Genomic DNA, 12,646 nt, shown 5'->3' on the forward strand with positions numbered 1-12,646 from the left:
TGCACTGAATGTATTTTATTGCAATAAACTGACAATAGCAAAGTGGCTTTTTAATGGTCACAATGGCAACTATTGGATATAATAACAAATGAAAAAAACATGGTCATATAAAAATACATCACTGTAAATAAAGCATTACTGGCTGAATTGAAAACATCACCACAAACTATCTTACACCTAAATCTGGAGCCAGCACACAGCCAATACATGCAGCCCTCAAAACGTAGCTACAACACTGTCAGAACGTTCGGAGGAATCTTGGGAGGCAGCTATGGGTGGCATTTATATTATTACTACAAAAAACACCATTCAGTTGGACTGTACAGCTCCAGTGATGGCAGCAGCACTGTGACATAACACCCCATGCCCTGGACTTCCTTAATCAAGTCTAGAAAGATTAAATGAATTTTGCATGATTCAAGTGAAGGATTAATTCACTGAAGCTGAAGCAGCTGTTCAGTGGCACCATTTACACAACCTGCATCTCTGGGAATGTTCAAGATTTATAAAAGGCAATCATTCAGCAAACAAATACGCTCAGTAGATTATTTTCTGCTTATGAAAAACTGAAATCAGCTCTCTATTACTTTTACCGCCAATGCAAATGCAGGTCAATAAGATATGCAACCATTACTGTCAAATCACACAAGACCTTTCCAACGGCCCCATCAATTATTCCTGATGATACTCAGGCTGGAAAATGCACAGAATGGCTTTCCTGCAGTTTTGATATACAGTATGTACTTTAAATCACACTACCATTATATCAAACAGGAGGCTAAAGACTGTTGGTAATGGAAAAAGAGAAGTCATCCGCACACTGAATATTGCAATTTAATGAGGCAATATTTTGGTCACCAAGGTCTTTGTTAGGCAAAGAGCCATTTGTGAGGAAAACAGGCGATATATATACGGAGGAAATAACCGCTCCACCTCTAATGAATAGATCACAAAATACTATCAAAATTATAATTTTTCATGCAAAATCACAATATTGTACATATTTCTGTCATTGTACATGTCAAAAGTGTGTATAAATATTTACCCTATATAGTATATTTCCCAGCTTCAACATAGTTGTCAAGTTAGTTTATGTATAAAGTGGATATTATTTTGGGCTATGGAAATTCCTTATATGGAATTGTCATTTAGTTTTTTTCCGGACGGTTGCCTGACAGAGACTCCGATGGTTAAAATACTGCCTCAATAACTACTTGAGCATTTTTAATATTCAATATGCGTTTCCTTTTTTCCTCAGTGTGTGCTGATTTAGTCCAACACTTTGTACCCCTTATAAACACACTACTAATCAATGAGCCCTGACCAATCTAGCTGTAGCTGAATTCACTGAATGTGCATTACTTTTCTTACTCCATGTGGTATAGTGCGTCTACTTTGAATGGACTGGTTACCTTGAATAAAAGTGAAGAAAATTGAACTCACACAACTCTGTGGCTTGTGTCAGTATCGGCTGCATACTTTTGGCTTTTTTTGACATAAATCAGTTTAATGAAGTGCTGCATAAAAGCAAAGCATTAAAAAGACAGTTATGAGCAATAATATCAAACACAATCTGCACAACACCCATTCTTGAAATAGATTACTTCACAGGTTTCAAAGGGCATCTGGAATTGGCAGTCACATGTTGTAGATGACGAGGGAACTGGACTTTGTGTCGACTCTTGGCTCAGGAAGTTGGTGAAGGTGAGGGATAGGACGAGGATTGGGGGCACTGCTCTGTCACACAAACACAATGCTCGAAGAGTTCAAAGTTTACAAAACATCAAAATTCCTCCTGCAGTATTGTCATGCAATATACATGTTGACACGATTGAGACAACAATGTCAAGTTTTTCAAGAGTTTTCATGTCCAGTCTGGCAGTGAAAGGGTTAGGCCCAGGTCGGTGGAGGATTTCCCTCCTGTTGCGTTCCAAGGTTCAGATGTTCAAGCCTTCTGCCTTGCATCAGGGAAGCTGAGGATAACGCCTTCAGCTAGAATCCAAGAGTAGAAGACGCTGTTCATCCTCAGCTGTCTTTGATCAAACATCCTACCTAGGTGTTACATTACATTTCACTAAATAAATGCGGCTCAAGCAAAAAGCAATAAGTGAATTCATTTGTGTGACTTGTCTCTTCAACTATTGTTCATGTCAAGCCACAGTAATTTTCAGTATAGATATAGATATACAGTGTTTTGACACTGACCAAACATGACAATCTGGTATGAAATGCTACAGACTGCAATGAGCAGGACAAATCTAGCATTTCTACATCTACCACATTGCCAACACACAGCCTATTGACATAATCTGCTTGGTGCAGTTGCCTGGCAACACAAGCAGCACAGTTCTTAGAGAATTTCAAAGCAAAAAAGAAAATCTTACAAAGCTATGCAAAGTAGTAAAAAACAATAAATAGAAAATTTAAAATAAACAATCAAACAATTGCCCATCAACTTGTTTTCTTACAATGTGCAGATAACATTTGAAGTGTTTTACTACACTTAATGAATCTTCAGTGTGGCTCTTAACAAATAAAAAGTGATTCTTCTTAAAACTAATACGCATCTTTTGATATCTTTAAAAGACTGGACGGAGTGGTCATACTGGGCAACTTAAAGAAAATGTGCAATAATTTAAAGTCAGTCCCCACTGTGTGACGTAAGCAGGACAATTGAAATGATTTAACACGAGTTTAAGAATTGCCCTTTTGCCCTCTAGGCCCATAAACCCACAGCAGGAGGTAAGCAGACATTATGTACAATCTGCTTGAAAAAGCAATCGGCTTCCCAGTCTGACTAAAACTTCAAACATTAGCTGCAGAGAACAGTGTGGAAATAAGGAGGTCTTGCACTAAAAAATTAAATTAAAAAAGATCCCTCATGTCCAAGTACATACAGTAAATCCTCATCAGTAGAGTGCCATTAGTTTAGTCCTCATCATTTCTGACGTTCCTACCTCTCCTTCTCTTGTTGACTCTTCTCGGAGAGGAAGAGGAGAAAGGAGGAGAGCGTCTCTCGCTAAGGCCAGAGTGTCTGGCAGTGTTTAAGTGGAGCAAGAGGACCTGTTTCTGTCTGCCAAGGCAAATTCATTGTGGAGGCAGGTGGGCCAACACACATACACACATCCTCAGTTAGGACACTGACTTGTGTGTCCTTGCCTTTGTCTCTATGCAGGCTGGCAACCAAGTCATCAGCTATGGAGTCAGTGGGCGCAGTGAATCACTATGGCAACCAACATAGTGGGCCAGGCTGTGGCTGCTCTTGGATCAGTGTGGAGACTTTTTTGGCATCAACTCATTGCCGGAGTCGATTATAGAGTTCCTTCTCTTAAAACGTTCTTACCGGATTGACCAATCTCCTGTGTGCAGTTTTTTTCTCTCTCTTAAAAAATAAACAAATATTCAGAGTAATACAAATCAAAATGCAGCTATGAGTTTCACAGAAAACAAAAAGGTGAGAGGCTCATGAAACTCTCTTGTCCTTCAACTCGAACTTGCACAATTAATTGTGTTAACACCCATTCTAGTTCACTTTCTCTCTCACACACACACACACACACAAACATACACACACATAGAATAAAACAAACAAAACAAACAAACAGAAACACACAATTGTTAACGTAAAACAGGCAGCCACCAGGGTAAGGATTTTTAAAGTGATCAACTGATTGACTAATTCAAGACAGCAGTGAACGACAGTAAGGTCTGAAGGTGGAGTCCAGATCTGCTCCCTGGCATTGTGTTGGCTGGATCCGCGATGTTCGCGAGGCAGGGGGGGGGGGGGGGGGGGGGGGGTGTCCTTAATCAACAGAGCCAGGGTGCAGGCTGAGCGCAGGTGGGTCAAGACAGGTGGGAGAGTAACTGAGGTGAGGTTCTTTAATCCACAGGAGGGGGGCGCCGTTCTTGCCCTCTTGGCTTTTGCTGTGGCCGCGGCTCTTGAAGCGCACGAGCAGCACAGCGATGAGGAGGATGCCGAAGATTGGGAAGGGGTAAAAGAAGACGAAGTAGAAGAGCGAGTCGTTGGAGCAAACCACTGACTGGAGGGTGGACACTGTTGACAAACAATAGACCAATCAACATTTCTCACAGAAAAAACAGAAAACCATAAAAATAATGTGTATTCTGGCTCATTGACTCTTTTAGAATGAAAAATATGCCTCTTACATTTTAACATGATGTTTTATTGATGGGGATTTTTACACCACTCATCAGCTTTAATGCCTAGTAGTAGGTAGCCATCTCTGCCTCTGCTCTCTTTAAAATAAATGCTGCAGGTAGAGAAGCCAGATCATCCAAGGATGACATAAAGTGTACCTGAGAGCTCCCTAATTGGACCATAATATTCTCTAGTTACATATACTGTAACACAGAGGGCCTATTACGATTTGGCAATATGACAATTTATGCTATAAGAAGAAACATTCAAAGAAGCAGCGGTTAATTACACCTCGTGCTATCTGAGAAGAAGCTTCCCGGTACTAAATTGCAAGTATTATAATTTGAAGACAGCCATTGATACAAGTATAGTTTGTCACAGTGTTTATTTTCGCTGACATTCAGAAGGCTTAAAGGATTTAGTTAATTAAGGACTTACCTTGTTGTATTACATTGACGATAGTGAGCCCAGAGTTGTTGGTGGCCAGGCGGTACCACGCTTTGCGGGGGTTGAGCAGCCACTCCTCCACATGGCAGTAGTATTGGCCTGCGTCTGTCGGCCGGGCTCCCTGAATGGTGAGGCTGTACTGGTCAGAAGTCGTCCTCTCAAACTGCAGTCGGGAATTTGGACCTGGCTCCTCTCTGGGGCTGCAGTTTCCATTTCCAAAAACGGCATCATGGCCGATGGAGAACACACATTCTCTCTCTTCGTCGCCTGGTTCATTGTCCTCGTCATCGGAGCGCTCAATATACCAGGACACTGAGAAGCGGGATTCTCGGGACGACTGTGAGGGAATGCTACAGCCCAGTCGGATAGAGGCCGACTCCTCCACAGTCACGTTTGACTCCAGTTCCTCCACCTGCAGTCGAATCTCTGTGGAGGTAAGAAAGAGAAACCAAGAGGTTAAAAAGAGTGGAAATGTAAAAAAATCTACAATAATTCTTGGGGTAGAGCACCGAATCTCAAAGTTTAGTGAAACTACATCAACTGCGCCTTTTAGATCATCCATTTGTACGAGAGCTGAGATGCAAAGTTGATTTATGGACACGTGGAAGGGTAAGAAATGAGTCTGCAGATTTGCAAGGATTTCCTGATTTGTTTTAAACTTGTATGAAAAACATCTTCACATATCAGCGTTTCTGCTATGAGTTAGACAAAACAAGCAATTTAAAGATGTCAACTTGGCCTTTCGGAAAATGTGGTAGGCACTTAAGACTTTGAACTTCAAATAAACACCACTAAACGGCACATGGTTCTGCAAACAGGGGCATCAAACTTTCAAGATGTGCCAACAAAAGACACAAATAAATAAATCCCACAGTGCTGCCCACAGTTATCACCGGTCTTTCAGCTTTCCAGCAAGGTTAGATCCTACCCCAAGGCTAGCGTGTTTGTCTGTCTGTATTGGTATGACTGAACCCTTCAGGGGCGCTATAATGACCCAGTTTCACTGCAGTTAAAAAAAAAAGATGGCAGTGAAGACCAGGCTTGCTTGGGCTCCTCTCACACACAGTTTGTTATGGTCTTCTTGTTAAAGCAAAACGAGAAGCAGAAAGGACAGCAGGAGAGCAGAAAAAAAGGCGAGTTCTGGCACAAGTCTCCTCTCATCTCTCCTCCCGACAGGCAGTTTTCTGGAAGGCTTTCTCTGTGAATGCATTTTTAAGCACCTTAATAAATAACCATGATGTTTTTACAGAATATGCTGGTTATGCATGTCGCTCTTTATGTACCATTAAAAGTAAAAAACGTATACGTACAATATAGTTCACTTTCCTCAGGATGACTTAAAGACTAAACCCGGTCTCTGGTGGGATTTCACAAATTACTAAATGTTAACTTTTGAGGAGAGACTAAACAAAAGCATGAAAGAAATAAGACCCCTGCACAAAGATAAACCTTAAATAAGGTGCTCACATTCCCAGAGCTTAGCAATCTTAGCTTCACTATATACATTAAACAAAAGCCTTTTCCTTGCCCTGCTGGCTTGAGACCAGCCCTCACATTTTAGTTGGACGGATGCCATATTGGTGATTTCACTCTGCAATATAAACACAACACCTGGCAGATGAACAGTGCTCTCAGAGACGTGTGGGGGAAAGTCACCTTCAGCTGGTGTGTGGAATAGATTCATACAAATAAGGGTACGTGATGGTGTTTGATTGTTAAGGAGGGGAAGCGAGTCTGTGGGGAACGAATACAGTCTTAAGTGGAAATTCTCTCAAGGACAGAAAAATATATGAGGTGTGTACTTAAGATTACTTTCATGAGGTAAGATAGCAGGGTCTGGGAGGCAGTAGGTACTTCAGAGGTTTAGGTCCTCCGTCTGAGCCAGGCTCTGCCCTCAGGCTACGCATATGACAGCTGGCATGACTCTAACCCATTTTTTGCCACCTGAGCTCTGCCCAGGGCAGGTGTAGTGTCATCAGAGCGAGACAGACTTGAGGCAGAGCATGTGGGATTGGGAATTAAACTTTAAAAATGTTCAACTGCTCCTATGCAAGTGACAGCTGCTGTTCCCTGCTATGAGAATAAATACACATGTTGTAGTTTTGCTTGCTCACCTGGCTGTCTGACCAGAACCTGTGTGAACCCAGAGGACTCCCGGGAGAGTCGGTACCAGGCTCCATCGGGGTCACTCAGCCACTCTTCCACCAGGCAGTAGTACGTCCCAGAGTCGCTGTTCTCTGCCCTGTTCAGCGTCAGCCCATAGAGACGGGGGGACAGCCTCTCGGCCTGCACTCTGCGTCGCAGCCTCTCCTCGTCTGCGTAGGCGCCGTACTCAAAGGCCCCCGAGCGTTCAATTCTCAGCAGGAGCTCGTCGACTTCTGACCCGGTGGGGCGCCTCACGTACCAGAACACAGCATGCTGGGACTCCTGGCTGGTCTGGGAGCTGATGGAGCAATTGATCCTGACTCGACTGTCCTCCAGGTACGCCTGAGACTGGTTGGTCTGTAGCATTCGCAGCTTGCTCTCTGCAGAGAATTAGGAAAGAGAGGGAGTTAGACAGGGAAGGCAAAAACAAGAGCATACAATCTTTCCTTTGGGTTCCTTTGAGAGTGTGAGCACTGGAGACAGGTACACAATGCCATTTTTGTTTTGTGACAAACGACCTGTAGCAGGGTTTATTTCTGGCGGTAGCAGGGTAGGAAGAGACAGAGGTGCGTGGGTTTGTGAAGAAGGTGACAAAGAAAAAGAAAGAAAGACATACAAGGGAAAGAGAAAGGAAAGGGACATGTCATGCAAATAAAAGCTGAGGGGATAGTAGGTCTGTTGGTATCAAAGTAGATATGTAAGATAAGATGCAGAACAGCAGAAGAGACAAGGGTGAAAGACAAGGGGGTGTATTGTAAAGTTGAGCTATGGATATTATTAGGCAGGAGACAAGACAAAAGTGGGGCAGGCGATCTGACAGTCTGCCAAAAAGAGGAGGAAGGAAGAAGGAACACATTTCGATAAAGTCAGGCAAGGATGAGGGGAGAGCAGACAGGACAGGGAGGAGATGATACAGAGGTGTGACTGAGATGTCAGGAAGAAGCTGAGGCTGCCCTGAGTGCTATGACAGGATTGGTTACAGTGACATTGGTTGTGGGATAGGATTAGCTACAGGTACATCAGGTGTGACCGCGGCCAGGGCCCCGCTGTCAAATGCTTCAGGTGGAGGATTAGTTTCACCACAGAGGATGTAGAAAGCACACACCCAGCCCTAACATGAGATGCATCAAAAACATATGATAAGAAAAGTTTGATATCCAAACATCAAACAACACTCAAGCATGAGTATTGTGCATGACAAGCATACATATTCTCAGGATATACATCTGCATTCACACCTATATCACACAGCTTAAATAAATGTAGAAAAATTCCACATCAGCAACTTTAACTATCTTTGATGTAAAAACAAACCATTTCATTTTGAATCGTTGGCATGGCCCACTGACAGCGAGCCAAGAGTTGAGTGTTGGCTGATCCACATTTGGGGTAACAAATTCCCTTAATTGATCCCAGCAGCAGACATGCAACCCTCTTCCCACCAAAATGAAAGAGAAACCGTTTAATCGCATCAGAGCCCCTGTCTGCGAGAAACAAGCACATGGGGTGGTTTGGTAATGTACGCAACAACAAATAAATACAAAAGACAATTGTTCCATCCATGTAACTTGTATTAGGAGATTTTAAGAGGAAAATCAATACTTTTAGTACAAAACTGACTTCGGAAATGTCCAGTATAGTACGAAAAGCTTTGGCTGAATTCTTACTCTTTTGATACATATTCTCATTATTCTGTAAATCAGACTGTTTCTGATCAGATTTATTTTAAGATGTAAGTGAGTTTTAATTGTGTTTATTTTAATTAATTGACTTCTTTTTCTTTTGTTTTGTCTAATGAAAAGTGGGTTTTGTAGGAAAAAAATCCTCAGTGTAATATATCAAAAAAAGCCATTTTTTGTGTTTTGTATTGGTGTAACAAATATCAGACGATACCCAGCCTTGATCAGCAATATGTATTTGTAAAGATTGTTTTCTGACACAAGTCTGACTCGATATAAAACTCTTTTTTTTCCTCTCTGTTTCTCCTGCAATCTCAAACAACCCTCAGCATCTCCAATATGCTGTCCCTTCCCAGCTCACGCTTTGAAATGATGCCTAGGGTCACAGCCATCTGCCTCGGAAACCTCACCCTAACCAACAGATTGCTGTGCATTCTGAAATGATATCTGATTCTGCATATTTGCACAATACATACAGTATGAACACATTTAGCTGTATTCACAAGATGCACTGCTGCAGGCATCTCCAGACCACCCTGTCGTGCAATGGCATTTTGAGCTAGCATCTGAAATAAGCCCTTATGACTGCCTCGCTATCCACTGGAGACTTGTTAGGAAGCCTGACAATCTCGCCATCCGGAATCACAGCCGAGCCCTGCGGATTCCTGGCAATCTTTTATTTTGCAGTAGAATTACCTCCAAACCTCCTGAAGTGGAACCATGCAGGATTGGATTGGCACAGGACAAAGCAATTCTGTGCCGTTCCCATTTGAAGTTTGAATCCTCAGCCAGGAGAGAACTGGGGGCTGAAAGGCTGTTGTCGTATCCGTGTTTACAAAAATGCCTTTTCAAAGCTAAAATAGTCGAATTATTCAAGCCCTATTAGGCAGCATCATGAGCTATTACAATGTATCGTAACTTGCTCTCACTCAAGCAGAGACAGGGGGACAAATAAATTAGAAGAGCAATGAGCAGCATGACGGAAGAGAAATAAAGGGAAGTGAAGAACAGTACATTTGATGTCCCGAAACAACCTTAAAGTCTGCCCTCCCTCCTGAATCCTCTCACTGTGAAACGCCTGACTAACAGAACAGCTTGCCACATCCTCGACACGACAAGATTTCTTCCTTCAGCTACAGCATAGCAACACTCTATTGTCACAGCAATGCCTCTGCTGTCGGAGGCATTGCTGTGACAATAGTTGTATGTCATTTTTTGCACTCATTAGAGAAGATTCACTTGGTTTTCTGTAGAAGAGCAGGTGTTGTCTCGTCAGCAAGGCTGTCAATACTTCTTTTAAGTGTGATCACATGTTCTATGCCACTGTGTTTTTTTAATAAGCCTCAAGGGTGCACTCACAAAGTAAAACAAATCCATAATTGGGGATCTCACTGCTTTGCATTAGTTTATGTGCCAGTTACACCTGGCCTCGGTGAGAATGGAATTGCATGGCCTTATGCACAAGCCTGTCTCCTCTATTTTGTTTTGGTCAGTTCATTTTCTCCACAGGAAAAAGGGGAAACAGCTCTGTAAAATCAAGTAAAAGACAAACACATTTTATTTATTTATGATAAAGATAACTGCTGTCTATCTCCTGACAGTATGGGTGAAATCAAGATGAACGGAAACAACTCCTAGTTTTGATAATTTAATCAAAAATCCAAATAGGTTGTTAACCTTAGAAGAAAAAGGACAACAATACAACAATTAGGATCACACATATCCCATACAACTTAAATCACATTCAATATAATAATCACACTTACTAGTGGCCTCTCCTGATTCCTCAATCTCAATGACGTTCATTTATTTATCCCCTCTATTTATAACATATCAATAAACCCTGCAAATCTCCACCCAGATTTAAAGTCACATAAACTGAACCCCATTAATTGGACCCTCATACAACCAGCACAAACAGTTTACAGCACAATAACCTTGAGCATAAATGTTGACAGCCTCTCTTCGTCACCTACTTCTGTGGTTTCCAGGGCAACATTGCCTTTATGAAAAACATGGCATATGTTCATCACGTTTTTGGACTTGACAGATATTATTTTCCAGTAAGAAAGAGCAGACTCAATTAAAGAAGGCAAGAGCCCTTTGTTTATATGATTACATAAAATGCAATTGAAATGTTGATCCTGGCATGAAATTATTATATTGGGTGAAATGGAGATGTGATGATATTAGCTCCAGAGGGTTTTGCCCCCCTTTACAATCTCAGCTCCACTGGAAGTATTGGTGTTCAGCAGTTTGCTGGGCATGTAGTGTCATTACCACCCACACACACCCACCCACACACACCCACCCACACACACACACATACACAACAAAATGTTAGGATGACTTCAAAGGAGCTAGGAGAACTGCTTGGCCGATAGTTCAGAGGAGGAGAATACAGCCCGAGATTGTATATCAAAGAATGTTATCCTTTATTCTTTGTATATAGAGGAAATTCAATTCATTTTTCATCTATGTTTCATGCTGCTGCTCCGGGTGAAGTATTTTGATACAAAACTCGCTAGGGTCCACTTCACCCCTCTCTTTTCCCTTCATCAAATTCCTGTTTCGACCAATCATAACCTCTCTTATGATGATATATGTACATATTTTCTGATCACATTCTGTCCAATAGCCTGACACTGATATGAATATTCAGCAGCCTCACCTGTGGGTTCATGAACATGAATGAGGCCTAAATGAAGTGAGGATACTAGAGGTGCTGGTGGGGTCTCTGCCTAACATTTTTGGACCTTTTTAAATATGGTCTTATATGAACTTAATGACCACTGAGCTGAAATTCCATCTATTGGGCCACAGATTTGAATGCTTAAACCCAAGTTAATGGGGGCCAGAGTTGGCAAGAGACAGAGAGAAAGAGTTACAGAGCGAAAAGAGGAATGAATAATAGTAAAATGATAGACATAGCGAGAGGGATGGGATTTTTTAAAGAAGACAGGATGGAGAGTAAAGTAGAAGAGTTAAGGGATACATCACCAAACTGAATGGATATTCATATGCACCTATAAACAGAGAGCCAAAGAGTGAGAGAGAGAGATTGCAGAGGGAGGAAAAGAGCCTGGAAAAGATGAGAGATTTGTAAAAGACAGAAAGTGAGAACATGCTCCCTAGGGGATTTCAGCAAGCAGCAGGCAGTCTCTCCAGCTCCACTCCAGAAGAACTTATAGTCTTAATGGCTGCTGCTCCGCCTTTAGCGTTAGCATTAGCTCAGCCATGGCTAATCCACGGCCAGGACCCCAAGCATGTCAGGACTGAGGGCTTTAGACACGCCTTGATCCCCTGCAGAACAGCTTACTCTGGATTGCTGCTCCTGGCCAACCACCACACACACACACACACCACCACACACCCACACACACACACACACACACACACACAACAACCACACACACACACACACCATCAACACACACACACACCCACACACACACACGACAACACACAACACCACACACCACACACCACACACACACACACCACACACCACAACTACACACACCACACACACACACACAACACACACACACACACACACAACACACACACACACACACACACACAACACACACACACACCACACACACCACACACACACACACACACACACACACACACACCACACACACACACACACACACACACACACGTCTGGACCTCTGTCATGGGGGGGCGTAGATCATAGAAGGCTGCTAGTCAATAGAAATGTGGGATGGGATTCCCCTGACTGAACACTAGCTCCTCTCCAGACGCCAGGAGTCTAATGTCTATGCTAATGACGGCCATGTATCCATGATCCCATTGTGTCAGAGGACTATTACCACTCCTCATTCCTCCCCCTTACCAACTCCCACTACGATATCATTAAGACTGGGCTAATTATGGGGATCTGTGCACGTAACAGACACAACCACATGCACGTTAACATGCAACCTGGATATAATTCCTATTCTCTACCATCAGTCCGAACACACTGACGCACTGACTGCACTTTCCCTCTTCCTGCCTGTCTGTCTGAGAGAGTGATTGCTGGACGGAGGCTGGCCCAACAGGAAAAAGGATGCACAAGAAAGGGGTGAGACAGGAGGTCAGGGTAGGGGAGCTCAGGGAGATTAATGGCCCAAAAGAAGCTGGCACAGAGCGGAGAGCATAAAGACATCAGATTGAGCACTGTGACTGTGTGCATGTTTGAAAG

General features: G+C 42.7%; 1 protein-coding gene across 1 annotated transcript in view; it reads right to left on the reverse strand.

Annotated features, from left to right (window-relative positions):
- The window catches only part of LOC117544453 (immunoglobulin superfamily member 3-like), a 63,708-nt gene continuing 51,062 nt past the window's right edge, over positions 1–12,646 (reverse strand). Inside the window, exons 7-9 of the mRNA XM_034213477.1 lie at positions 6,721–7,131; positions 4,598–5,032; positions 1–4,054 (exon numbers count right to left, since the gene is read on the reverse strand). Coding sequence (XP_034069368.1) covers positions 3,804–4,054; positions 4,598–5,032; positions 6,721–7,131 — 1,097 coding nt within the window. The 3' untranslated portion in view covers positions 1–3,803. The remainder of the gene's footprint in view (positions 4,055–4,597; positions 5,033–6,720; positions 7,132–12,646) is intronic.

The sequence above is a fragment of the Gymnodraco acuticeps genome, unplaced genomic scaffold (genome assembly GCF_902827175.1).
Source record: "Gymnodraco acuticeps unplaced genomic scaffold, fGymAcu1.1, whole genome shotgun sequence".
Lineage (NCBI taxonomy): Eukaryota > Metazoa > Chordata > Actinopteri > Perciformes > Bathydraconidae > Gymnodraco > Gymnodraco acuticeps.